The sequence below is a fragment of the Coccidioides immitis genome (genome assembly GCF_000149335.2).
Source record: "Coccidioides immitis RS genomic scaffold supercont3.1, whole genome shotgun sequence".
In the NCBI taxonomy this organism is placed as follows: domain Eukaryota; kingdom Fungi; phylum Ascomycota; class Eurotiomycetes; order Onygenales; family Onygenaceae; genus Coccidioides; species Coccidioides immitis.
In genome coordinates, this window is record NW_004504310.1 from 3375726 (window position 1) to 3401621 (window position 25896).

Here is a 25896-nt window from a genome sequence, read left to right on the forward strand (position 1 = left end):
GCATTACCTGCTAGTTTGTCGCGCTGTTGATGGTTCTGGGTGGAGAGCAAGGTTTTGCGTCCGAGAGCACAGGTCTGTCCCGCCAACCTGCTCATCAAGTCACGCCGACGTCCCAGAAATATTTTCATCCTCGACAACCCACTTTCTCGAGAGCCATCCTGCTGCCGTTCTGCGGTTGTTGCAGTTTCGTGAAGTCTGTCGGGTTCTTCTTTTCAAGACTGAGCCGTTTCCAGCCAGACAAAAGCCCATAGAACCTTTTAGCGTGGTCCGTCTTGAAGCTCTTGCTGTCGCCCCTGGGCTTTGGCCGACATACCAAGCACAGAATTTGAATGCTTTCGCGTCAGAAAAGGCACTACAGACATGGCATCCGAGCCTCCGGATGATGTGCTTCACTTTCGTGGCAAGACATTGACGCCGGAGAGCCCACGCCCTCTTCACTTTCCTGAGCCATCCAACATCCCGGTACTCGAGAATCAGATGGACCCAATCTTCAACGACACATCGACATACGAAAATTTACCGAGAACAACGCAGGCCGTATCTGATTTGGCAAAGGTCGGCGACACTGCTCATTTGATGGAACAATATGCCCGCATCTATTCGTTATTGGGCGAGAGGAATGACAAGGTGGCGGATGCCAGCGATCAAGACAAAGGCACAGGTAGCTTTCCTGCTTCTGACCAAGCAGAGCCCCAAGGGGCAAAGAATGAATTCAGTATTGCAGCTCTTCAAAGTCTTCTTCCAGCCAGCCAAATCTCATCTACAGTGACCGCTACCTCTGCCCAAGACACTTCCGCGAGTGCCCCCTCATCCGCGAATCGTCCTCTGAACCATGCGGACCCCTTCGAGTCATCCCCAAGGGAACCCCGCCCACCTTCCACTTCAACTGGGCCTAGTGACTTAACGCATTCTGGCCTTTCGAGGGAGGATCAAAGCCGGCCAAATAGTGATCAAGCCATACTTAATGATTCTGAAAATGGGATCAATTATCAAACTCTTCTCGATAACCTTTGCGAGCCAAATTCCACTGGCACGCATACCAGTGATGCCGTTGCCACCATAAAAAGCCCTACTGCTGATCCAAACCCCCGTTTATCAAACACGGAGTCTTCATTATCTTCTGCTTATAACCTGCCACCACGTCCGCCTCCACAAGCAAAGCCTGAAATTCACCCTAATTCCTCGCCCACTGATGATATCCGCTCTTTTCACGATCTGCCAGCGTTAAATGGAGTCTCCCAACCTTCCCAAAGTAATCTTCATGAATCGACATCTTTACAGTCGAATGGTTCTGATACCTCTGCCTTGCCATCCGCTCAAACCGGATTGCCTTCCCTACTTGCATTGTTCCATCAGCCCAACTCTCCTAGTTTTCAAAGCACCAAGGAAGCTGACGGGGCTGCATCTCATGCTCCTCGAAGTGGAGTCCCAGAACCGCACACCTCAAAGACACAGGAGGACCGTGATGATGAGGCGCCGTGGGGTCCAGAGACACAAAAGAAGTATGATGAATTCCTTCACGACGAACGAGTATACGTTACAGAAGGTGTCTGGGATCGTTTTGCTCCCGGCTCAAGATTGTTTGTTGGTATGTTCACTTGAGGTATCTGCACGAATGCGGCGAATTAACCACCTGTAGGTAACCTTCCCAGTGAACGGGTAACCAAGCGAGATCTCTTCCACCTGTTTCATAAATATGGAAAACTTGCTCAGATATCGATAAAGCCGGCGTATGGCTTTGTCCAATTTATGGATGCAACATCCTGCCGTAACGCACTGGAAGCAGAGCAAGGCGGTGTTATAAGGGGCCGGAAAATTCGTAAGCCGCGAAACTGAAGCGCCTGGGGAGTTTTGTAGGATTGCTGACAACAGTAGATTTGGAAATCTCCAAACCTCAACGGAGCTCCAGGAACGCCCCTGAGCCATCCAAGCCAAGCGGGCTTAGGAGATCAAGGTCACCCGATTATTCTAGGAACCGAGACGTTGGACGAGGTGGCCGGTTGGGAAGTGAACGATATGATCGAGTGGCAGGCGACAGAAAATCGTCTGTGAACGAGGGTAGGGACTACGGAGACCATCGCCACCGCGATAATTACAGACCGACATGGTCGCCGGTGCGGGGCTCTCGCCGAGAGGGGTACCGCTCTCGGGATCGGAGTGTCGAAAGATACGATCACCGGAGTCGTCGACGCTCGAGGTCCCCATATGGGCCAGGGACCCGCTACCGCAGCCCTACTCCCAGAGGTCCAAGCTATGACAGCGACTCAGAACTTCCAATCCCGAGAAGGGCGCCACGTCATGTACCGGATGTCCAAATAATTGTTTTGGAAAACGTGGACAAGTAAGTTAATTTGGTTGTTACATATATATTACAGACTAACGGATTTGCGCTTTGTAGTGAATTTGTGTATCGAATAGAGACAGCATTTAGGGACCGTGGCTTGCGAACAGACGTCCTAATTCTTAGCCCTCGCATAAGTCTTCCCGCAGTAATCCGGCGTCAGATACTAGAAGGCGTACTAGTCATAGTGAAGCTATCGAAGACCAACCAATATTCAGGCAGAATACCATTGCAAGTATTCGACCGTGGTGGCGGTGCTGATAATGTTCGCTTCAATGGTAAAGGTCACTTTTCACTACTCATTTTGGTATGCAATACTGATATCTATAGAATATGCCGGGCTTGAACCGAAAGTTGCGGCGGAGGTCGCCATTCACGCACGCAATATCCCCATTGGTACATCAAATCAGGGTGCCATGCAACAGGGCTTAGGTACCCAGGCAGCCGGCCCACCACAGAGCTCCCTTGGTCCTCAGTCCAATGTCGCAAACCTCATATCAAGTCTCGACGCTCCGGCTCTCCAATCCCTTCTTAGCGCACTACAACAAAATCCTACCGCCTTGTCGCAGCAACAATATCCGCCGTCTACTCTGCCGGCAGCCAATGTCGCTAACCTTCTGAGCAATATCACTCGCAACAACAACTCGGGGCTATCTGTACTTCCTCCAAGCCAGAATCCAGCCCCTGTTCAGTCATTTGGGCAACCCCCAGCCCACACTGCTCTCGAGGCGGAAACAAACTTGGCCGCTCTGCTCGCAAAGGGGCAGCTACCTTCGGGCCCATCTCAGACCCAATACATCAATGAGCAACTGGCGAAGTGGAAACGATGACGCTCTGAAAACTGTTTTTTAACCATTTGCTATTCACACACATGATTACTCATTTAGCGATACTCAACCAAGCTTCTGGAGTCTCTTTTTTTCTGCATCTGAATTTTTATTAAACCCCGATCAGTGGGGCCGGACAATGAATAATAGGAATAATTTTGTTGGACTTAAGTTCTATCTGAAGGACAATAATATACAAAATAAGTGGTGGGTCTGAACGGTATGACAAGTGGTGGACCCGTGCTACATATCCTTGAGGAAAGGCGATTCCATGCCTGCCCACATCCAGGTGTTGAGGTGGAGAGAAGAGCTGTTCTGATAAACCTCCCAAATAATACAATACAATAATATACAACTCAACCCGTGCGCCTTTTCCATGATATATGTAACATGCCGAACATTCAAAAAACTTCTGGGATTTTTTTTTTTTTTTTTCTAATTTCCGACCTTCTTCCCGGCGGCTTCGTCCTGTTTTATCCGTTCGATCGATTGGTCCCGTCGGTATTCCATTACTCGCTTCTCTTTAAAATATTTCACCTAAGATGGAAAGCAGCCCGAATCAGTACCCAGTGCATGAAACACGACATAAACTTCCACGGTGTGCGGCGCATAAGAGGCGAAGAAATTACCCATGTTGCCGAGCAAGCATTCTCAAACTCCTGCAGTTCTTTCGCGCACTTCGCTCGTGCTTCTCCGTCCTTCTTTATAGCGTCTATGATGCCGTTCTGGTCTAAGCATTTAAAAAACAGGTCTCGGCCTTTGTAGCATTTGTCTCGGGACGAGCGATCGGGGGCAATTTTACCGCCGTCGGAGGCCTTTTGGGGCGCATCTGAGGAACTTGAGAACCAGCCCATCGTTTTTGACAGAGGGCGATATAAACGGAGAAAAACGATTGAATAGGTACTCTTTTGAAAGCGGGCTGCGGGCTATTGTTGTTTCAATGCCGTACAGTTTATCGAAGTTCAGTCGGAATCCCGCCCATCGTGTTCCTCACGTGACTTTAATTTTTTCGATCGGGCAATAATTTTGGCCGTCGTCATCGTGGCTTGTTCCAAAGGGGAGACATGAATTTCGATTCAAAACAAGCGATCGCGGATCGACAAAACAAAAGGCCGATGTCTTTCTGCCCTTTTCATATATATTTCTAGTTGTCTCTTTTTCCTGGGCCAGATATGAACTTCCCCCACTTTTACTGCTGACGCACCTTGAGACGATTTTCCTTTTTACCCCCCATTCCATGCAACCCCGTCAGCGCAAACCTCGGAGAGCTGGTGCTCTGAAAGACCTCCCGCCGCTGATCATCGTTAAGAAGATCTTGCTTTTACAGGTCGCGTTTTATGTTTGCGCTACAATCTTAATACTCTTTGCGGCTCTTGTGGCCGGGACTGCATTTTCACCCGATCTCATCCTAAGTTGGCGGACGCTAAGAGGAGATACGACGATAGGATGGACGTTGAGCTTTGTTTGGTTGCTAAATAGCTTCTTCGGGTGCGTATCTGCTTTCCCTAACCGCCGCGGTGGGAACGTTTTGCTATCTATATCTACTAACCTCGCGGGGTTTATCGCCAGCGTCATCTTCATTCTTCTCCTAGTTTCGCGCTCAAAACTCGTTCCCGACTTCGCACTTACCATACATTTCATTCACCTCGTCATCACATCTTTCTATACCCACGAGATTCCTTCCAACCTCTTATGGTGGGGATTACAAGGCGCAAGTTCGGCGCTTATGACATTCGTTGGCATGTGGGCATGCCAATACCGGGAGCTTCGGCCGATCGCTTTCGGCGGCGTTTCGTCCAATCGAAGAGCAACCGCTCGGACCACTCCAGATGCACATGCAGACAACGAAGACCCAGAAGCCGCAGGCTTCTCTCGAGGGCGAAGCCGGGGTCATGATCGGGACGGAGGTGGAGAATACGAGATGGTTTCGGTGAAGGAGCCTCCAGAAGAACCCGTATAGGGATTTTCTTTATTATCCTGGATCAAACATTCATCTTTTCGCTCACTAAGTTATATACCCTCCATTTGTACTTGTGGGAGTTGGGGAGTTTGGAAGACGCTGTACTTCTCTGCGTGCTTGTGGGCATGTATTCCTTAAGGCCTACCTAGTTCGTAATGACCGCTGGGAGCTGGATCCCTCCTTTATTCTTCTTCTTCTTCTTCACATGAATCCGTGGCTCCGGATGCGCCTGATATTTCTTATTTATTTATTTTAGTTCCTTTTTTTTTTCTTTTTTTCTTTTTTTGTTTTTGGGGCCTCTATTGTCCGTTTATTTTTACAGCGTGTTGTATATACATGTGCCTCCGTAATTCGCCACGCTGGCGGTAATCCGCCGTTCCAATTGCTCATCCAAACTGTCCGCGCCTAAGCTCGCTCTGGCTGCTTCGATTCGTCGGCCGGCGCGCGGGTCGGTTAGCATTACAGGATTTTGAGAGCCCAACCGTTGATGACTTCATCGACATCCACGTGACCGCCCACATGAGCTTCACTCGGCGCGAACATTCGACCATCCCGTCACCCGGGCCGCCACCTCGACGGAGCATCTCTTCAAGACACCATCTGGAAAGCTCAGGGAAAAGGATTGTATTTGTCTAGTTTTCCTTTATGAATTGTATCGACTCAAGGCTTATATCTTCCGCTTTTTCGTTGTTGCACATCAGGGAACACTCGAGTTGCGCGGAGCTGCCTCAGATCGCTAAGCATACTACTCTCCAGTAAGCTTCCATGCCAACCCCGCATCTCTTCCCGCTCCTTGTCTGGTCTCTTTGTCTCGAACCGGCGTGGGAATATTTAGCTAAGGCTTGATCAACTCCGCCATTATGGCAACCAGAGAGCAGGCCAAGCGGTTCGTTCCCTCTCAGCAGGAGGAGCTCCGTTAACATGGCTGAACCCGAGCCGTCCTACATCGACTACGAGGCCTTCCTGGACCCGTCGTTCTCCCCAACGTCCTTCGCGAATAACCTTGTCACTAGCACCAACAATCCCTCTGACACACCGCTTGATCTCTCTACCCCTCTATCGCGAGTCCTCTTCGACATCCAAGAGATTGATACCCATATCCACAACTCGACCACTAAGTCTGCTCTACCGCTACTCACACATACTCGCGATCAGAACGATGCCGGACAGCGAGTCTTGCAGGCAGTCGAGGCGCAAGTCGCTGTCTTAAAGGAGGGGTATGAAAGACTGGAGAGAGATGTTCTCAGAAAGTGGGAAGCGGCTGAAGAGGTCAGAGGTGCCGCTGAGAGGTCTTGGGCGACCGTGAGACTGGCCAGGGCCGTTGGGAGATGTCTTATGCTGGGCAGGCAACTTGAAGGCCAGCTCGTGGAGCTCACCCCGCGATTCGTAGATAACAAAGGTGACGAGTCCGCACCCCTTATGAGGGAAGATCACAGGGCGCTTGTTAGAGCATCCCATACCTTGTTGATGTTGCGACGGATGTTCATGACAACGGCAGACGGGGAAGAAGGTTACGGATTGGACCGAGTCAGGGTCATTCGAACACTGAGAAGCGATTTGATCACTCCGGCCGAGAACAGCGTCAAGGCCAGAGCGCAGCAGATCGTCAATAAATTCTCGTTGAAGGCTGTCTTTATGGATGAAGAACATCCCGCAGTTTCTCCGGGTCCCCGAGCTCGGAGTTCCGGAGCAACGACGTACGCACAGCAAGAGGAGCTAAGAGCGCGAGTTATCTCCGCTATAACTGCTCTGTACCTGTTGTCTCCAACGCCAAAGAGTAACATCCCGGTTACCAGTTTCTCCCCAGAGCTTCTCTTGGCGACTCTAAAGGGCTACATTCACACATCGTTGTCCGCATCACTAGCTGCTTTGACGCGGGGTTTATCCATGCTTCCGTCACTTGATCGTGCCCTCCTCGAGGTGTCTACGCGGTGCCAACATATTGTAGCCCTCGAGGGTCTCTTGCAGACTGTGAAACCTCCAGTCCACCCATTCCTAATCTACCCATCTAGTGAACAGGACGGAACAGAAACGCAGGCAGCGTTAGACAAGAAAAAATCTAATCTCCTTCGGCCTGTTCTCCAAGCTCTGGACACATCATCCCTTCCATCTTACTTCTGGCGCTCGCTGGCTTCATCTCTGTCGCCTGCCGTCCAAGAGATTGTGTCTCGTGGTGGCGTCTCTGCTCGTACAATGAGGTCGAACCAAGACCGGCTCCGTGAAGATATCCGTGCATGCGTTCTGCGAGGCTCCCTGTCATCAAGTCCCGGATTGAAGAGGGAAAGTATGATGTCGATGGCGCCCAAAGTTGTTGGAAATTGGGAGCGTGAGGCTGCTGTAATGGTCAGCTCTGTGATCGGCGCCCTTGGGAGATGAGATGGCAGTTGGCAATGTTTGAATGGAATTGCTTTTTATCCCTGTCTTGGTGTGTGGAGCCCCTTTTGCTTTGGCGTACCTTGTTGGTGTAGGTTCCGTGCTGTCCTTAATCATCAGTGTTTGACCGGCCGGGTTGATGATTGGGCAGCTGTATGTATTTTCTGGAGTATTTGTGGAGGTGGAGCTTCTTGTCGTATCTCAGATGAAATATCTACAACGCATGTACGTACCATGGCCTCAAGTGAATGTATTGAAACCTTGAGGCATGCATGATTCAGACCCTCGGCGCTAGAGAAGACTTCTGGAAGCAAGGTCCGATACGATTCCACCCTGCACGCCTCTGGCTGGGGGTGCGGGTTTTCGTCGGCCCGAGAGCGCATCCACGGAATGCGGCTCAGCGAGGGCCAACAAAAGCCAATGATGTCAAAACGCGGTGAGCTGCTTGACGAGAGAGCGCCGACCTGGCGAATGGTTGGTGCAATTCTGTGACGTGGCCTAAGGTAAAAAGCCCAAAAAAAAAAAAAAAAAAAAAGGATACATTTGCACCGCTTCTCCCAGCTTCATCCCCACTATCAAGGCTTTTCCGAATCAAAAAAATTTCTGCAAAAAAAAAAAGAAATGTTGATAAGAGTGAGATTCGAACTCACGCAGGGTTTCCCCTACCAGGACCTTAACCTGGCGCCTTGGACCGCTCGGCCATCTTACCCGATTTACAAAAAATTTGGTGATTCAAAAATTGTTGAAGACATTTTATATAGATCGAAGGAAGGACCCGTTTTCTTTTTTCTGTTACGATATCCATCTGACGTCCATTTTCTTTCCCACTTACCAACAATTCCGATCTGGGAAGACTTTTTTACGCCATACCGGTGTTCTAATGATCCCTTGAACCGGGGTAAAGGACCAACTGGCTCTGGCCTCGCTTAAGTCTTACCTGAATACCTATGTGGTTACCGAGCACACTCCTTACCTTTCTCTGCATATTGAGTGATGTATGCGGCAAACGGTAACTAACCAATTATCTATGGAAGCGTTCCAACGATAGGTTGCTGGACAGGGCCTGGGAAAGGCTTCGGTTCATAAAAGCGCCACGGGGCATGCGATCCGGGCGCCGGCGCAACTGATATTTTAAGCTTCACACAGTCCCTTCTTTCCGAAAAGCTAGAAGGAGAAGAAGGGGGTGGGAAGAAGACTAACAGCCCTTCATCCATGCCATGCCGACTGCTGCATTTATCTCGGGGGAAAAATGGGCCTTTTTCACCGTGCTGGCACTTTCTTTATCTTGGGGACTGGCACTAATATCGCTCGCCATTTGTTCGGAGTTATTTGGGGGGAGAGGGGCTATTTTTCGGGCTGTCTGCTCCGCATACGGGCGACGAAAGAGCTGGATTCGATGGTCGAAGAAATCGGAGCAGGCTCTGATGTCGGGGATCAGAAAAATAAGAAAATGAACCACAACTATTCGAAAGAAAGCCGGAGTTGATTGGCGCGACAAAACGTGGACGCATCTGCCTACTGCGGAACTGTTCGGCGTGATTACTTTTGGACAGGGGTAAAGTATGTATATTGCCTCGGCGGAAGACGCATATGATGCTGAGGCAAAAAAAGGAAGTCAAGGTAAAAATCAATAGGAAGAAGCAACTTCTGGTGGTTAGTTGGGTAGTGCGTGGGCAGGTGACTCTGGGCAGAACTAACTTGGCCGGATACCGATCTTTCAACAGTAGGATGGGGTAGATCCAGTCCCTTCAATGGATGCTCTCAATAATATACAATCATCAATCGATTGCAGGGAAGGGAGGTCGATTGGTCCCTTGAGCTTGGTCCCTAGCTCCACTTCCGCCTAAGAAGGTCACCAGGACGCTCATTCGTTCGTATATAACATCATGATGTCAGGATCCAGGCCAATCTGCAATGTATAATTCCCGTACTCAGTAGCAGTAAACGGAACATATGGATGCAGACCGTTTACGTGCTTTTCAGAGCAGAAGCATCATGTCCCGGCAAGGGCGCTAATTTTACCCAGGTTCGAGCAAAAAAATATCCTGAGAGTCGTGCCATGGATGGGCTCACCCGTGGTAGTAAGCTCGGCCCAGCTCAAGCTCGGCCCAGCTCAAGCCAGTCCCGGACTCAACATATATAACTGGCCTGAGAGGAAGGACATTTAAAGTACCTCGGACGTAGGACGCCGGAACAGCATATTGAAACGTAGCGTGTGACTACGGGGTGTCTTCCCGCAAAATGGGCGCACCTGAGGCACAGACACCTTGCCACGTGTATTCCGGCTATCAGCGATTTTGAGGGTTAATTTTGCTTCTCGAAACCTGAAAGTTGGGGGTTCCGTTGAACTAAGATTCCAAATTATTGAAAAACCTGCACTGAAAAGCGCATGAAAGGAAGCTTTTTTTCTCAACGAGCTTCCAAAACCAGAAGACCAGACTTTTTTCCTGGAGAAGGAGGGGGAAGGGAAGAGGGAGATTTTGACGAGAAGGAGATAGCGGCATTCGAGAGGCCGTTCATTGGCCGAAACCGTGCATTTTCAAGAGTCAAAGTTGGACAAGGTTTCTGGGGCAAGTTGGACACCGCCGCATGGCAATCCTCAGGTACCGTGAAGAGCGGACGAACCTTGGTTGGATGTCAGGAGGATCGCGACCGCTGATTCGCACGTAAGGTGATCTATGATGCATTTGTAACCAGAGGAGAGCTTCCGAGGCGCGATTTCTCCTGGTCGAAAAAGTTAAGCCTGGGCGTGTGAGCCGTGTGGATTTCCCGGGGATTTGGGACAAGGCGTACCGGTACCTGGCGATGCGCACGAGGTAGAAAATGGCTTCTTCCAGGCACGGAGGTACATCAAGTACAGTACACGGTGTATACATACGTTTTTGACAGCCCAGGGACGGGACAAGAGTTGGGGGAGGCGACCGCTGCCAGCACGAACGTGCCATGAATTTCTTTTCGATCACAGATTCCGGGGGGCCACACAGGCATCTTCCCTGATAGGAGGGGGGAAGATTCTGTCTGACATGGCCTTGAACTCTGTTGTGCAGCCGCTCGGGGTAACAAAGAAGGGAAAAAAAAAGAAGAAAACCGAAAAAGAAAACAACACGATGGAGGGGTAACAGGCTGGGCTGTACGGGCTTGCGGGCTCGCGTGGTTCAATTGGACAGGCCCCGTTTCCTCACCCCCTCACTAACCAGCCGGCGAAGAGAAGCGCAGCTCCACCGAACCAAGAGCTGTGGGCTCCCCCTGGATAGTTCGCCGCATGCAAAAAAGCGAATTTATCATCATCAACGTCATCCAGGCGAGGGTGGCTCTAGCCCGGTCTCTCTTGGCTGCGTCTGCCGTTCCTCTTTTGTCACTCGCACCCCTATACGGAGAAGATAGGGTATTATTATACTTTTTCCTCCTGGTAATTGTACATATACATCTCGAGATCACAGTCGTCTCTCGTCAGTTCCCTGCATCGGTGTCGAAAGAAGCCCTGTTTTTCTCCCATCCATCATCCTGTAACAATGCATGTATTGTGGAGTACGGAGCTACTTGACTTTAAACGGCCGTCGGCAGTTGCTGTTAATTCCACATGGTTCATCATCCAGCAGCTTTTTGGAGTCGATCTGGTAGTTCTAGTAGATATGGATCCTGGGGGGAGTTCATGCCGAAAATCAGCCGCTGTAGGGTTGGACCCTCCTCCCGTCCCCCGGTCGCCACTGGGGCCAGCGGCCTCAGGCAATCGATTAACCAGATGGGCGCGTGGGGAACCCCTTTCGTTTGTCGGGATGATGATTCATAGAAAAGTCAAACGGTGAGGAACGGCCATTTTGCCTGCTGTCCTCCACTTCTTCCCATGCGAGCTCGTTACAACCGGCGGGCAACAATCAGGTCGGAGTGGCCTCTTGTCGATCATGTGTAACTGGCTGCGATTCCAGCGAGAGTCTGGCCTCGTATAAATTAAACGAGCTGTGATCCGTATGAGTCTGCCGTGGATTTTCCAATTGTCCATCAGAGCTGCACAGGAGCCCATAATTGAGTCCCGCATTCGGGAACTACTCAGTCAATCGGAGCACGCATCTCAGATCGGAGGTACAGTGTATTGAGCAAATGTAAAACTCGCCGTACGGAGTTAGTACGGAGTACCTTGACTCTTTTCATTTTTTTTTTTTTTTTTCAACCCTTTATTAATTTTCTTTTTGCTCTCGTCGAAGTGGGTGTGTGCGAAGAGAGCGGGTCGTGTGTTCCTTTTAACTCGCGGGAGAGCAAAGCTGCGAGGGCGAGGCACGGAGCTGTCAATCCCTTTCTTCACCCCTCCCCAGGCAGACTCTCCGGGGGCAAAACAACGCGCCCATCAGCCACATCCCACCGATCTTCCCCTTTCCCGTCCATACCCAGGCGCAACACTGGCCGGTCCCTCTCTTAAAGCCGCTCAGCCCTCCCTCGAGAAAACCCACAAAGCGGGCCTCATCGCAGGTTTCATCGTCGTCCCCGCCCCTCTCCCGACAGGTTAACCATCCCTTTTTTTTTCTGGTCTTGTCTTACTGTGCACTCCGTACCTGCTGCTCATATCAGCACGACCATCTTAACGGTTCCTTTTTTTTTTTTTAACTCTCTGACTGGATTGCCCAGACAAGTAGCCTCGTGGCGGATCACAGATACCTTTCGGCGTGTTCCGATACTTGAGACACAGTTAAGTTCTCATTCACCCACCAGATCCGCCCTTCCCCAAAAAACAAGGAGATCCGGCCAGGCAGACCCCTCGCCGCCGACCGCCACTCTCCCCCCATCGACTCTTAAGCCCTGCGCTGGCCGTCATCCCTCCCACCACCCGTCAAGACATCTTCCTGCTCTCGTCTACCCAGCTGCCATCGCTCGAGCAGGGTCCTCGCTGCATCCATCCTGATCGGGACTCCTGCAAATCCCGATGGTCTAACGTCACCCAATCCTCCAAAACCCATCGCACGTTGTATGCCTCCTCGCCGCCTTTTATCTGACAATCTCTACGAGCGTCGGCGCCTTAATCGACCCCGCAAGGCGAGCATCCTTCTTTTCATCCCTCTTCCTCTCTTCTGTTTTGTCCGAATCATTGTACCTTTCTCACCTTTCTTTTCTTTCTTTTCTTTTCTTTTTTTTCTTCTTTCTCCTACTTGGCGCTTGTCGTCCTGTGGTAAGCTTTTCGTTCCAAGATCCGCGTTCCGGTGGTAGCCTTTCCTTCAAGGAACCCTCCGGCTAAACATCCTCTTTGGGAATAAACAGGCTTCATCCTGACCTCGCTCCCGCCGCCTTTTCTCGCTCAGACCGAAGCGATCGTTGCCCTAGTCAACTGCATATCGGTGGGGTTGGTTTATTTTAAGCAGCCTCGCCTCATTGGACTCCTCCCGTGTTTCAGGGACGGCTGGAGGTTGATGTGGCCTCGTTCCTGATCCGAAACGTCCTCTCGACGTCAACTCTCGACGGGCCTTTTGGGGTAAAATAACAAAAAGTGAAAAAAAATAAAAATAAAAATAAAAAGTAAAACAATAAAAATAAGGGAAAGCCAGACAAAAAGGATAGTCATCCTTGCTCGCAATCGTCGACGATCGACAGGGTCAAAAAGTCTGCGACGCGAGCCATGACAACTTTTCTTCCTGTCAACATCAACCATACGGGCGCGGAGATAAAAATGGATTTTCAGCAGAAAAGTCCATCCACGCCATTCTTGCCTCGCATGGAACGGCCCGTCAAGCGCGAGGCCCAGGAGCAATCCCAGACTGGAAACGCGACCGGAACCCAAAGTGACAACAACAAACGCCCTGCCGTGGCCGGAGGCACGAACGACCATAACAAGTCGAATCTTTCGCACCCTCGTCCGGTTTCGAATGGAAACGCGAGTAGCGAAGGGTCGTCAACGCAGTCTTCTGCACCTGAGGATGTACCGGCGCATGAATCGGAAGGCGAACACTATGGAAGCGAGAACGAAGCGGATCACGGGGAGACCGCTCCTCCATCGAAGAAGAAAAAGGGCCAGCGGTTTTATTGTAAAGATTTTCCACCTTGCAATTTGAGCTTCACGAGAAGCGAGCATCTCGCTCGTCACATAAGGTTTGCCATTTTCTAGCCTGCTCTGCGAAGTGCCTTAAAAACGGCTAACCCGTGAGAAAAATAGGAAACATACAGGAGAGAGACCGTTTCAGTGCCATTGCTCGAGGCGCTTTTCACGCCTAGATAACCTTCGACAGCATGCACAGACGGTCCATGTCAACGAAGACATTCCTGGCGATTCCCTTGCTGCCACAGGAACTCGATTTCAACGCCAGATTCGAACCGACCGAGTACGCCCACCAGGGAGAGCCCGTGCTGGGACTGGTGGTAGCCAGGGTGGTCATAGCCGTGGACATAGCAGGAATCTATCTACGTCCAGTATCGCTTCCACGGTGTCATCTTTCAGTCAGACCCAGGAGCTCCGGCGCAGACCACCGCCACTAATGATGGCGAACGACGGCAATGCAAGAGCCAGGCTATCTCTAGAAACAGCCTCACCACCAAAGACCCCTCCTCAGCAGATCCACCCCTTCCAGGGACCATCGCCAAACACAGCCCTCTTTACACCGTCGTCAGCGAACTACGATACAGCGAGCCCTTTCTACGCATCTCCAGCCTCAACCACAGGATTTTGGGGAGATAGTATACATTCACGCCGCCTGTCCGTCCCCACAGACAGTCGACCATTCGACCCTTCTCATGCGAGCTCGTTCTCGCCTGTACACCTTAGACAGCTTGCACCCGCACACGGGCCATATCCTAACAATGAAACTCCTTTAGGTGGTCCATCAACTCCTCATACACCGCAGACTGCTCAAGGAATATCCCCTTCCGACTCTGACTGGCGACGGAGGACCTGGCACCCAAGCACCGGGTTCGCTCGACCAATAACCAGTGGTCTCTGGTTCCAGCAGTCTGCAGAACAGACCCCGTCCGCGTACCCGGTCAATTTACAACCATTGCAGAATCAAAACCCACCGAGACTGCCGGGGATCGAGAGTTTTGATCAAATGCAGCAGAGCCCGTTAGCACCGCCCCGGCGCGAGCCTACGCCCATGCAGATCGACCGTCCTCCTGGTCAGGTAGAACAGCCCATTCAACAACAACAACAGCAGCAGCAGCAGCAGCACCAACAAGCTGGTGCTCCCCCATTTCCAACTTCTTTCGATGCGCAGACGCCAGCGGCACGACCACAGCCCCCCATTTCAGGCCTCGGTCACCGTAGAGGATTTCTTTCCTTGGACCTGTCGCTTCACAGAAATTTAACCAAACTTGATCTTCGTGAGAGTCCTCCTCAGAAGAACGCTGGCCAATGGAGTCAACAGACAACCCATCCACAAAGTGCCGTAACCAGCCAGCAGGAACCTGCTTCAGTTTCGTCCGCTGCTCCCCCTGCTCCGGTTCAAGCTTTACCTCCCATTGCGCCCAAGGAGCCGCAGCCTATTGCTGATGCTACCAATGCGAATGATCATACCAAGAGACATACTTGGTTCATCACTTCGTCTGCCGACCCTTCACACTCGAATGTACCGGTTACTAGGGCCCCTTCTTCCCACCCAAAGACGTCTGAAAGCGTCCAGGCCACCCCAAAGGCGAGCGTCGACTTCCTCGCAACCGTCGCACAGAACGAAAGCGAAGCGGAACGTCGGCGTTCACTCGCTATTTCAGATCTTAGTAGCGAGAATGTGAGTTATACTTTAAATATCTACTTTTGAATGTTCCTATTTGAGTGTTTATTTTACATATGCTTACTTGATAATATTGATAGCCCCCGCAGCCGCCTAGGTATACATTTGATGCTAGTTCTGAGCCACGTTCTGGAGTCTATCCTGGTCCGGCCACTAATGATCCTGGACTGGGACGACTTGAGGCACTTGTTGCTGTTGCCACGAGCGAAAGCAGCGGTAGAATGTTTTGATAACATTCGAACCTTCGAACCACTCACGAGATATCTGTTTCCACCGGTGTGAATGTCAGAAAGTTATGCCGTTGATTCCATACGAACGAGTACACGACGCTTGGCTTGCCTCGGCTATATAGCCTTGGCTGCTCTCTTTTTATTCCTCTGGTTTTTTTTTCCCCCTTGATCAGTTCAGTTAGCTCTTTGCAAGTCGTTTCCCATGGCCAGAGATACCCTACTATCGTTTACCTAATGCCTTGCTGATCGTCTTTTATCTTCAATTTTTTTTTTTTCCCCCCTCCTGAATCACTTAGAGCTTCTTGTTTTGAGGCAGGTTCACTCCACATTATTCCCGAAGGTCCTAACACAATGACAATGACCCCTCTCCACTTTTCCTTTTACTGAGCTGAGAGCAGGCGGGTTCACTGGTGACCGCTTTGTCCCCTGATTATCTAGGATCCTGGACATTTTTTATCATCCACGCTTTCTTTTATGGTCATGAGCACATGAGCGGATATGTGAGGAAAATGGGTCAAGGGAGTATGTATGCTTTTGTATTGTTTTCTCTTCTCACTTTGTTTTTTTACACAGTGTTTTTCATTATTATTAGTTGTTATTATCATTGCGTTTTTTCTTTACTTCAGATGCTTGGCTTAACTTCCTCTTTCTTTTCTCTTACTTTATGCCTTTTGTGTTTTCCCGTATTCTGTGACCTTTAGTTTTTGATTTTATTTTATTTTATTTATTTGTTTTTCCGGTTCTGTTTTGCGGATGGGATTGACGATGATGACATGACTTTACGGCCGCATATATGTTTGTCATATACTCGAAATGAAGATGTTACACATGATTTCTAGGCAGTCCACTCTCTTATCGTCTGAATCCTGCGGTGTCTGGGTTCTGTGGTGTTTAAATGGTTCCTTACTCCGTAGTCTATGAAAACTCCCCTGGCCGCCTTAAGGTTTGACTGCTTCGGATCAGATCATCTTTGGCTTTTTGTCCTATTTGTTCTTTTCCAACACAAACCCGGATCTCGCATAATAGTGTTAGTTGTTATAGTCTTTCTTTCTTTCTTTCTTTTTTTTTTGTTTTCTTAATGCCTAAACAAAGTTCCGGTTTCTAGTTATCTGGTGGAAAAGCCTGCATTTAAAATGTCGACTTGCAAGAGGCGATTTTCCGCCCCGGCCCCGCCAAGGTAATTTCTTAGTGGTCACATGACCGCGCTGCAAATCTGGCTGGGCGACCACCGGATCAAGCTCGAAATTGAACGATTAAAACGGACACCAAGGTGATCAATGACCGTGTTGCAATATCTATGGTCTAATCTTATGGCGTTAAATGTCCCATTCAAAGTAAAGGGCTAATAATGGAAGCCTGTCACTCATCAAAATGCAAGCTTCTGAGAAGCTTGGATGTTTGTCTCTTTTGAAACAGCAATCTTTGGAAGGGATCAATCCTTCAATGGGTCAGAGGAGCAGAATAGCCATGGTTGGAATTCAAGCAGGCAACACCCGCAGCAAACGCCTGGTCACTCCATTGTGGGATGTTAAAGGGCATTGTCGGTGGTTAAAAGGAGCCGATGATAGGTAGAGCCTCTATTTGTCTCTACATCCACTTGGGGTTTGCATTGTGATGTTGAGTGTTATTTTATCATCTTCATACCAGAAGTTATCAGGATTTCACCATTGTTCCTGAATCAGACAATGGCCTGGCTTCTGCATTGTCATTTTCTAATAGTCATTATTGTGCCTCCGATTCATAGTACGCCATTGAGAACCAATTCAGAGCTGGAGGTGTTTTTTTTTCTCTCTCTCTCTTGAATAGTATCTCTTAGTTCCTTCGTTTCTCGCTCTGCTTTTATACATTCCATGTTCGTCTCTACTTACTATCATGGAACATTTTTGTCCGTGTATACTACCCACCTACTACTTCTTTTCCAGCCGCTAAACTACTATCTGAGCCCTCGTTGAAGAACCTTCATATAGATTCTCTATTTTGATGTGACTCTCGTGTATCTTTGAATCCCAAATTCACTTGAGTTTGGCTCTCCGAAGCAAAATTATATTAGAGATACGGCGGATGTCAAAGTCCCGACAAGAATGTCGACCGTGGACTATACGCATATGGAAATTGTTCCACATCCGACAGACGATGAATCGCTCTCAGGCGAAACAGTCTTCGACGATGGTCCTACAAACCACAGGGGTGTTAAAAGAGGGAGCTCCAGCGTCGAGAGCTCGGACGATGATCAGCATCCAGGTGACGACCACTCGGGGGGAAAGCGTCGCCGCCAGCATTTCGACCTAGATATGCCAGTTACAGAACCATGCCTTGGGCCACCGATTCACAATCCAGAACTATATGACCAGATTCAGCGCATCAGCAGGGCCACTGGATCTTACGTGGGGCCTGGAGCCGCGGTCGTTTTAAAATATGAGCCCCCTGAGCCACGAAGTCCAACGCCCATGGATGAGGGTTGGATCGAGGGGACAAAATCTGCTTACGAGCGGAGTCTGGAATCGAAGTTGAATGAACTCCGGGGTGGAGAAGACCAGAGCGATGAGAGCGTCAAGGCCCCGCCAATAAGTCCCTTAACTCCTATAAATGAACGTGTGCAGGTATCAGAGGGCGAACTGTATGCGAGTGAGTCTACCTTTTTTCTAAAGGTTGAAACTTTGAGCCTTTCCTTGCGGGTGTGTTTCTGTAAGATACTAACCCTAGGAAATCCGTGGCTTCTCATTACAATTCTTGGATCGTTTCAATCGATTGATTAATTCATGCCCTGCATGGAACTGCGAAGATCATTGTTTTTCAGTTAGAATTGTGAACTGACATCAACCCTCTTCCTAGATGGACGAGCGCAATTATCCTCCGAAGGTAGTCAGTTAAAACGTGGAGAGCGATCTCAGGGAGTGGAACTGCATGGAAATGAGAGAGAAGAAATGGAATTAAACAGAAGGGGAGCTTTGGAAGAAAATCATGAGCGAAAGCACAGCCAAATATTGGCGGGCCAAACGGGCGGTAAAAAGTTACCTGAGCTAATGGCTTTCCATGCCGAGATGGAAGAAGAAAATTCGTCGTTGAAGGCATCTTCCTCCGTGGCAACATTCAGCTCTTCCAATCTAAGAGAGTCGGAAGAAAGTTCCTCTTCACCAATCGCTCCCGGTCAGCGGCGCCATAGAAGATTCCAAGAACTCTCCGTCCCAGATGAAGCTGCGAGTGGAAGCAGCAGCACGCACGCTTCAAAGTCGGGAGCTCCTCAGGGGAACACGAACCACCCTTCGAGTCATGATTCTAGCTCCGGTCCAGCCCGAGAGGAAAGCCGGTCAAAGACCCCTACCTCTACTCGGCCCTCAGCGATGCCTAGAAAAGGACTCAGGAAAGGGTCACTACTTGAGCTTTTCCCGAGGATCACAAATTTCAGGCGGATTCGAACCTGGGCAGGACGACCGGGCAAGACGCCAAGCATCAGAAGGTTGAGTAATCCGATAAATCTGTCGCCAAATCCCCGTTTGACCAGGCCTTGTCGACGAAATGTCGAAATTGTCTCTCCACCACTGCCGATACCAAGCCCATCAGCCAGGACATCCCGACCATCACCACCCCGTCCGGCGGTGATAGATCCAGAAATGGCGCCGAATAGGCATGTTAGAGATATAGCGTTCCCCAGTATCGAACATGATCCGAACGCCGGGCCCATCGATATTACAACGCCACCAAGAAGACCTAAAATGAGAATTGGTCCGCCGCGCGGTCGAGGGAATAGATCACGACTGGGCGCATTATCAGAAACATCACGCCATATCACAAGAGGACCAGCTAGCCCTAAAATTAAGGGCGAATTTAGTGGTACTGGGACCCCAAGGGTGGTTGATGGTGCAACCCAAGCCTCTGGCCCCGCTCCAGCTGCCGTTGCGTCCAACCGGAATCCAGTGGGAGCTACAGAAGTAAGTCGCGGTGCACCTCGTCGTAAAGCAAACACGAGACGCGGCCCGCCTCCCGGTCGAAAAGCCAGAAAGCAGAATATCGCGCCCACAGTGACAGCACCAAGTGATACTGCGACAACTAGCCAAGGTGCAGGGATCGTGGAGACCCAACGCCAAGCTCAAGAAGCAGTCGCCCAGGACGCCGTTCCCACAATTGAACCGCCAGAAACTATCACAGAGTTTGGCGAGTCAAGAACTGTCAATGAAGCTAATACTGCGCTGAAAAGAGAACCTCAAAGCCGCAGCCAACCGAATAACGAACCAGAGCCAGCTACAATAGCAGTTCCAATGACGGGTAGGGCATATACGAAGGCAAAACTAACTACAAACGTCTCAGATACAACACCAGTGGCCAGAAATACTCGTGCAGCAGCGAGAAGGGCTGCTGCAGCGGCAGAAGCAGCGGCAAATCCTCCTCAAGAGAATGTGCAGGAACTGGAGGACCCACAGCAACGAGTAGAAGAGCCCAAGACGACGACCAAAAGGGGACAGGGAAAGAAGACAACCACTGCAGCAACGGCGAAAATTAAAGCACCAGCGGCCAAGACAGCGACAAAGAAAAGAGGCGGTGCGAAGACCGCGGCTACCGAGGACACCGAGGAGGCCGATGATGAAGGCGAGAGCGAACAAGAGGACAGTGACGAGGAAGCAATTGACCGTACTCCGAAAACAACCTCATCAAGAGCTAAAAAGGGAGCTGCCGCCTCCAAAGCAGGAGGGAAGGGTAAAGGCAAGACTTCAAGAAAACCAACCAAAGCCGCCCCCAAGAAACGTGGGAAGAAGAAGTAGCGAGGGCCAGTCGAATGGGGACGCTGGTCGACATGTATCTCGTATGGTCTCGGGCGATATGCATCCTTGTTGCATTTTCGTGGTCATTTGTTTGTTTTTAGCTGTCGAATTGCACTTGAATCGCAGATCGAATTTTGAATGAATTCTACTCCGTAAGGTGTCGTCAATTATAACGTACTCCGTAGACAGAGAATGCCATATAGATAAGATAAGATAAGATAAGATTGCCAAGACTAATTATGTAATCCGACTGTCGGAAGCGGATTATCAAACTCCCGAAGAGCTCCGATTCACAGCTTCGTCTGCGTCTTCATTCCGCAAAGCCTTCAAAGCAGTGAAGACGTCGTCACTTGGGGATCACCATCAGTTAATGACGGGGAACGGTGATGAAAGTCAATTACGCATAATACGCCCATTTTTGTACCCACAGTTACGAGGACCATGAAACCTCCCGCCTTTTCTTTGCCTATATTCTAAAAGATTGCTTGGTCGCCAGATCTTTGCGGACGCCTCTTTTCCGCTGACCTTGAGCCTTGCACAGGCTTGGAATTCAGAGCTAAGCTAATTACGATAAAGCGATTCCGTGATTTGAGGCCGTCGATATGTTTACGTTTACGCCGCTTCTTGGGGCCCAGTATTCCCACTCGAAGGCGTCTCAGTCCATTCTGGAACTTGATGGAGGTGTCAAGATCTTAATCGATGTTGGATGGGATGAGACGTTTGATCCGTCGGCTCTCAAAGAATTGGAAAAGTACGCTTACAGTCACTGTTCCGACCTTTTGTTTCCTTTTGATGACCGTTACCATCCTGCGCAGTTCTTAGTTTCAGTGACTGATTAACCCTCGGAATATAGGCATATTCCAACACTCTCACTGATCCTTTTAACCCATGCCACACCGTCCCACATTGGAGCCTTCGTCTACTGTTGTAAAACCTTTCCTCTATTTGCCCAAATTCCAGTGTACGCGACATACCCAGTTATATCATTTGGAAGGTCCCTCCTTCAAGACCTGTACAGCTCTGCTCCCTTGGCTTCGACCTTCTTGCCGACAACATCTTCGATATCAGATTCGAACGGCTCTGGTTCAGTGCCCACACAAGACCCAACAGCCCCTGCAGGCGCTTTGACCGAAGGTGACACTTTGAATTCCACTACAGCCGGAAAAATCTTACTGCCCTCTCCTACTTCTGAGGACATCGCTCGCCATTTCTCTCTTATCCACCCGTTAAAATACTCACAACCGCATCAGCCTTTACCATCGCCCTTCTCTCCTCCCCTTAACGGTCTTACAATCACCGCCTATAATGCTGGTCATACAGTAGGCGGCACAATATGGCACATTCAGCACGGGATGGAATCGATTGTGTACGCAGTTGACTGGAACCAGGCGAGAGAAAATGTGATTGCCGGTGCAGCTTGGTTCGGAAGTTCCGGTGCAAATCGCACAGACGTTATCGAACAGCTTCGGAAGCCAACGGCTCTTGTCTGCAGTGCAAAAGGTGGTGATAAATTCGCCCCTGGTGGAGGCAGAAAGAAACGAGACGACTTGTTGCTTGACATGATTCGAAGTTGCATCGCGAGAAAAGGAACTGTTTTACTTCCTACTGACACAAGCGCGCGAGTTTTGGAATTGGCCTATGTTCTGGAACACGCCTGGCGCGAGGCAGCTGATGGTCCAGATGGAGAGAATTCGTTGAAAAATGCTAACTTGTATTTGGCAGGGAAAAAGGTTCATGGTACTATGAGACTTGCTCGTAGTATGCTAGAATGGATGGATGAAAGTATAGTTCGTGAGTTTGAAGGTGGTGATGGTGGTGAGTCCCTTGGTGCTGGAAGATCTTCAGGCGCAGCAAGTGGACAGCAATCAAAGGGAACTCCAGGCCAAACGTCAGATAAGAAAAGTGCAGGGCCACATAAGGGGCTTGGGCCTTTCACATTCCGGCATCTCAAAATTATAGAACGAAAAACAAAATTAGAAAATATCTTACGATCAGAGGGGCCAAAAGTCATCATCGCGTCGGATACATCTCTCGATTGGGGTTTCAGCAAAGAGATATTGCGACATGTAGCGCAAGGCGCTGAAAATTTGGTGATTCTCACAGAATCATCAGCTGGTCCAGCCAACCCGTCGTCGTCGGATAGCACCGCAACGATTAGAGATAGTTTGGGCCATACCATTTGGCAATGGTATGGAGAGCGGAAAGATGGTGTTGCCCTGGAAAAAGCTTCTGATGGAGAGTTATTAGAACAGGTTCACAGCGGTGGAAGAGAGTTGACATTCATCGATGTCCAAAAAGCTCCTCTAGACCCTGACGAGCTAGTAATTTATCAGCAGTACCTGGCCACCCAAAGGCAGCTACAGAATACGGCACAAGGACGAGGGGAAACGGACCTTGAAAATGCTCCAGATGCGCTAGACGATGCCTCTAGCTCGACGTCATCTGAAGACTCCGAATCGGAACAGCAAGGCAAAGTTTTGAACTTTTCAACTACTCTTGCTCACTCCAATCGAAGCAAACTGGCTCTAACGGATGCGGATTTGGGTGTGAACATCCTTCTTCGACGAAGGAATGTGTATGACTACGACGTTCGAGGGAAGAAAGGCAGAGAAAGAATGTTTCCATACGTCGTTCCGAGAAGAAGAGGTGATCAATACGGAGATTTCATACGACCTGAAGAATATCTTAGGGCTGAGGAGCGTGAAGAGGCGCAAATGCAGGTACAGCGGGGCCCTGACGGCCGGATACAGCCGGCCCCAGGTCAAAAAAGACGCTGGGGCGAGACTGGAAATGGCGACAAACTTGGCCCTAGCAAAAGGCAGCAGCCCCAAAAAGACCAGCAGGCGGACATGTCATTGTCTGGCAGTTTGGATTTGAATGGCGTAGAAGACTCCGAGGTATCTGAGGAGGAGTCCGCGGGTCAGGATGTTTCAGGGCCGACGAAAGCTACGTTGGTGCATTCTGCAGTTAATATGAACGCTCGCATTGCATACGTTGACTTTGCAGGTCTGCACGATAAGCGGAGTTTGGAGATGTTAATTCCCCTGATTCAGCCGCGGAAATTGATTCTTATCGGCGGAATGAAAGATGAAACCATCGCGCTTGCTTCGGAATGTCGAAGTTTGCTAGCGGCAAACGCTGGTCTGGATGGTGCCACTTCGAAACCAGGCGTTGATATTTTCACCCCTCAACTAGGAGACACCGTGGATGCTAGTGTTGATACAAATGCTTGGATGGTTAAGCTTAGCCGCGCGTTGGTTCGACGTCTTAGGTGGCAAAATGTCCGGTCATTAGGAGTGGTTGCTCTTACCGCGAATCTGCAAGGGCCCGATACCGCTACCCAGAACGACGACGTCGAGGAACCGTCGAAGAAGAAGGCTATGTTGCAAAAGGGTGCCGACATCCAAGGACCAAACGTGGTGGAAAGCCGAGCTAATGAAGCCCTGATCAAGAAAGAAGTTTTCCCCCTTCTCGACGTCCTACCGCCAAACCTTGCTGCCGCGACCAGGTCCTTGTCCAAGCCGCTTCATGTGGGCGACCTTAGATTAGCCGATCTCAGGAAACTTATGCAAGCCTCTGGGCATTCTGCAGAGTTTCGAGGGGACGGCACACTACTTATCGATGGCTTCGTCGTTGTGAGGAAATCTGGGGCTGGAAAAATTGAAATCGAAAGCTCCGCACGTGCTGCCACAGTCAATCCCAAAGCATCGAAAGGTGATGAAGGAACTTTTTTGGCAGTGAAACGAAAGATTTATGACTGCCTTGCCGTTGTCGCTCGAGGGTAACGGATCGTTCTGCCGAGGTTACAATACTTCTTTGTCACAGGAGACGTTTGAAAATATGAATGATCTACACTGTCATATTATCCATGATGCATGGTGGATTGTATTATCACACACTGATTTTTTTTTTATTTGCCTGATACCTCACTGGCAAGGGAGGCATTTCTTCCAGGAGTTAATGGTGTTTACCATTTTACAAGGCATTGTTGTCTTGTTTGTTTTTTTTTTTTTTGGCAACAAAGCATCCTGCTGGCTTGTTTGAACATGTATTGTGGCGACAGTCTAATGATGCTTGGGCATTCACCACCAGCATAGCGGAATTTACAGTCAATGTTTGTGTAGTCACCATGACAGAGGCTACTATGAACTTCAGGTTATTTTTGAGTCAGGGTCTCAGGGTATATATTGCTCATCAAGACCATCTATCGCCATGTCTGCTTTTCTACTCCAGGGCCCCAGGTGCATCGCAATATCGGCTTCACCTATCTCCCACGCTGATACCACCCGCTCTTCATATCTACTTGACCAGCAGGCACTTTACTGTCGGTACCACGCGCGTACCCACTATCGAGTTCTTTTACATAGATCTACATTGCTGCCGATTCCCTGCTACACCGTTGCCAAATGGCGGATATGCGGTACATGACGGTTAATTTGGAGGTTCCATTTGGCGGCATGCCACCCTGTTTTGTCGCGGCCACAGGCCAACAACATGGCGTGCCACCCGTTGCGCAAGCTCAATTCATCCCCGTCTTGCCGCGGCCAGACATCGGCGCCGTTCCTGGTTGGCAGCCGTGGCAAGAGCCCCCTGGTGTCATCCCTCCGCCATATAACGCTGCTCCGCCTGCCGCCGCACCACCCGCAGCCGCAGCAGCATCACCACCTCCACCGACACCTACCAGTCCTCCGCTCCCCTCTGGCGCACACATCCCTACCACAACCGACAAACCAGTTGTGCTCCCGTCAGGACAGGGCTACATCTTCCCACAAACCCATACCACCCTCCATATCATTGAATCTAATTTTCCGCCTTGGGAAAACCCGGGACGACCATTCCATTGGCGATCCTTCCTCGCCCCTATCACTTTGACGCTTAAGGAGCTCATTGAACAAATCTGTCCTGACAAGGGCCCTAAGGGAGAAAAGGTGACTAGTCGCGGAATCACAGAGTGTCTTGAACTTGGGGACGGAGCATGGTTGAAGGGCACGGAGTTTTGGGTTGGGGAGAAGGGTAAGGGCGATGCAATGAAGGGCAAGGTTGGCCAGACTTTGAGTGAAATAGGATGGGATGAGAGTCGCGGAACCGAATCTCGACCGGTATGGTTGGCGGTGTCCGTCGCCTATGTTTAGATTGTCCTTTTTTTTTTTCATTGCCAGAGGCTCTGGGTAATCTGATATGTTGTCAATATGATGGATGAATCCCCTTGAGCGCTTCCCAAGGTTAGGGATATATGGGATGTTGGTGGATTAGTCTTATTGCTTTTGCATTCTTGTTTTGGAAACTTCTTTAGACATGTATAATTACCGGATTCACTAGTGGTTGGCATGAAATCTGACCCGTATTGAGCCTGAACCTTTGAGGCCGTTTTCTCCAGTGGCGAGATTTAAAAATGTAATGTCAAGAAGTTAGAACTATCAATTGTCCACGGACGTCGCCTAGAGGCTCGAATTTTGTCAACTTGGGGATGCCGTTTCCGGCAGACAAGGCAGTGATTGTCATCAATTACTTCGCCAACCACCCTGCAGTGCTCGGGTTTGTCTCAAGTATGAACGATGTTCAGCCGGAAGAGCGAAACTGTCATAGCGTATCTAGAAAACGGATAGGGGGGATCTTCGCTGATGCGCCAAGCATGAAGCCGTTATTGTCCCCCTTACATTTACCCGATGGAGAAATAGACTAGACCTCCGTTCTGTCAGGGGTTTTAT

The 25896-nt window shown here is 49.9% G+C and overlaps 9 protein-coding genes and 1 non-coding gene across 10 annotated transcripts; 8 read left to right on the forward strand and 2 right to left on the reverse strand.

Annotated features, from left to right (window-relative positions):
* Positions 1 to 147: 147 nt before the first annotated feature.
* CIMG_01931 (RNA-binding protein) lies at positions 148 to 3486 on the forward strand. The gene is made up of 5 exons (XM_001248159.2): positions 148 to 1588; positions 1640 to 1819; positions 1858 to 2341; positions 2399 to 2619; positions 2672 to 3486. Exons 1-5 carry the CDS (start codon positions 361 to 363, stop codon positions 3169 to 3171), a joined length of 2613 nt encoding a protein of 870 aa, XP_001248160.2. The 5' UTR covers positions 148 to 360; the 3' UTR covers positions 3172 to 3486.
* CIMG_01930 (uncharacterized protein) lies at positions 2678 to 4078 on the reverse strand. The gene is made up of 2 exons (XM_001248158.2): positions 3798 to 4078; positions 2678 to 3705 (listed from the first exon to the last, which is right to left on the reverse strand). The coding sequence occupies exons 1-2, from the start codon at positions 4020 to 4022 to the stop codon at positions 3604 to 3606; spliced, it is 327 nt and encodes a 108-aa protein (XP_001248159.1). The 5' UTR covers positions 4023 to 4078; the 3' UTR covers positions 2678 to 3603.
* A 180-nt stretch (positions 4079 to 4258) lies between these two features.
* On the forward strand, positions 4259 to 5510 carry CIMG_01929 (uncharacterized protein). The gene is made up of 2 exons (XM_001248157.2): positions 4259 to 4656; positions 4738 to 5510. The coding sequence occupies exons 1-2, from the start codon at positions 4406 to 4408 to the stop codon at positions 5126 to 5128; spliced, it is 642 nt and encodes a 213-aa protein (XP_001248158.1). The 5' UTR covers positions 4259 to 4405; the 3' UTR covers positions 5129 to 5510.
* Positions 5511 to 5749: 239 nt separating this feature from the next.
* On the forward strand, positions 5750 to 7783 carry CIMG_01928 (golgi transport complex component Cog5). Its single transcript, XM_001248156.2, has 2 exons — positions 5750 to 5883; positions 6000 to 7783. Exon 2 carries the CDS (start codon positions 6050 to 6052, stop codon positions 7502 to 7504), a length of 1455 nt encoding a protein of 484 aa, XP_001248157.1. The 5' UTR covers positions 5750 to 5883; positions 6000 to 6049; the 3' UTR covers positions 7505 to 7783.
* Positions 7784 to 8126: 343 nt separating this feature from the next.
* CIMG_15021 lies at positions 8127 to 8210 on the reverse strand. Its single transcript has one exon. It is a non-coding gene; the product is annotated as a tRNA-Leu (tRNA).
* A 2803-nt stretch (positions 8211 to 11013) lies between these two features.
* CIMG_01927 (uncharacterized protein) lies at positions 11014 to 12395 on the forward strand (the record flags this gene model as incomplete). Its single annotated transcript, XM_001248155.2, has 2 exons — positions 11014 to 11303; positions 12122 to 12395. The coding sequence occupies 2 exons, from the start codon at positions 11014 to 11016 to the stop codon at positions 12393 to 12395; spliced, it is 564 nt and encodes a 187-aa protein (XP_001248156.2).
* A 2-nt stretch (positions 12396 to 12397) lies between these two features.
* CIMG_01926 (C2H2 transcription factor) lies at positions 12398 to 16279 on the forward strand. Its single transcript, XM_001248154.2, has 4 exons — positions 12398 to 12659; positions 12749 to 13573; positions 13638 to 15198; positions 15282 to 16279. Exons 2-4 carry the CDS (start codon positions 13104 to 13106, stop codon positions 15429 to 15431), a joined length of 2181 nt encoding a protein of 726 aa, XP_001248155.2. The 5' UTR covers positions 12398 to 12659; positions 12749 to 13103; the 3' UTR covers positions 15432 to 16279.
* Positions 16280 to 16736: 457 nt separating this feature from the next.
* On the forward strand, positions 16737 to 20297 carry CIMG_01925 (uncharacterized protein). The gene is made up of 2 exons (XM_001248153.2): positions 16737 to 18056; positions 18264 to 20297. Exons 1-2 carry the CDS (start codon positions 17513 to 17515, stop codon positions 20186 to 20188), a joined length of 2469 nt encoding a protein of 822 aa, XP_001248154.2. The 5' UTR covers positions 16737 to 17512; the 3' UTR covers positions 20189 to 20297.
* Positions 20298 to 20527: 230 nt separating this feature from the next.
* On the forward strand, positions 20528 to 23973 carry CIMG_01924 (cleavage and polyadenylylation specificity factor; the record flags this gene model as incomplete). The annotated part of the gene is made up of 2 exons (XM_001248152.2): positions 20528 to 20939; positions 21042 to 23973. Exons 1-2 carry the CDS (start codon positions 20791 to 20793, stop codon positions 23971 to 23973), a joined length of 3081 nt encoding a protein of 1026 aa, XP_001248153.2. The 5' UTR covers positions 20528 to 20790.
* Positions 23974 to 24594: 621 nt separating this feature from the next.
* CIMG_01923 (uncharacterized protein) lies at positions 24595 to 25320 on the forward strand (the record flags this gene model as incomplete). Its single annotated transcript, XM_001248151.1, has 1 exon — positions 24595 to 25320. One exon carries the CDS (start codon positions 24595 to 24597, stop codon positions 25318 to 25320), a length of 726 nt encoding a protein of 241 aa, XP_001248152.1.
* Between the last annotated feature and the right edge of the window lie 576 nt (positions 25321 to 25896).

What these genes read in the sequence shown, in the direction of transcription:
- CIMG_01931 (XM_001248159.2), top strand. Translation starts at nt 361, where the DNA reads ATGGCATCCGAGCCTCCGGATGATGTGCTTCACTTTCGTGGCAAGACA. An exon ending in CGGCTCAAGATTGTTTGTTG is followed by an intron (nt 1,589 to 1,639) that starts GTATGTTCACTT and finishes AACCACCTGTAG; the next exon opens with GTAACCTTCCCAGTGAACGG. An exon ending in TGATAATGTTCGCTTCAATG is followed by an intron (nt 2,620 to 2,671) that starts GTAAAGGTCACT and finishes TGATATCTATAG; the next exon opens with AATATGCCGGGCTTGAACCG.
- CIMG_01930 (XM_001248158.2), bottom strand. Translation starts at nt 4,022, where the DNA reads ATGGGCTGGTTCTCAAGTTCCTCAGATGCGCCCCAAAAGGCCTCCGAC. An exon ending in ATGCTTGCTCGGCAACATGG is followed by an intron (nt 3,706 to 3,797) that starts GTAATTTCTTCG and finishes TTTCCATCTTAG; the next exon opens with GTGAAATATTTTAAAGAGAA.
- CIMG_01929 (XM_001248157.2), top strand. Translation starts at nt 4,406, where the DNA reads ATGCAACCCCGTCAGCGCAAACCTCGGAGAGCTGGTGCTCTGAAAGAC. An exon ending in TTGCTAAATAGCTTCTTCGG is followed by an intron (nt 4,657 to 4,737) that starts GTGCGTATCTGC and finishes GTTTATCGCCAG; the next exon opens with CGTCATCTTCATTCTTCTCC.
- CIMG_01928 (XM_001248156.2), top strand. Translation starts at nt 6,050, where the DNA reads ATGGCTGAACCCGAGCCGTCCTACATCGACTACGAGGCCTTCCTGGAC.
- CIMG_01926 (XM_001248154.2), top strand. Translation starts at nt 13,104, where the DNA reads ATGACAACTTTTCTTCCTGTCAACATCAACCATACGGGCGCGGAGATA. An exon ending in CATCTCGCTCGTCACATAAG is followed by an intron (nt 13,574 to 13,637) that starts GTTTGCCATTTT and finishes TGAGAAAAATAG; the next exon opens with GAAACATACAGGAGAGAGAC. An exon ending in CAGATCTTAGTAGCGAGAAT is followed by an intron (nt 15,199 to 15,281) that starts GTGAGTTATACT and finishes TAATATTGATAG; the next exon opens with CCCCCGCAGCCGCCTAGGTA.
- CIMG_01925 (XM_001248153.2), top strand. Translation starts at nt 17,513, where the DNA reads ATGTCGACCGTGGACTATACGCATATGGAAATTGTTCCACATCCGACA. An exon ending in AGAGGGCGAACTGTATGCGA is followed by an intron (nt 18,057 to 18,263) that starts GTGAGTCTACCT and finishes CCCTCTTCCTAG; the next exon opens with ATGGACGAGCGCAATTATCC.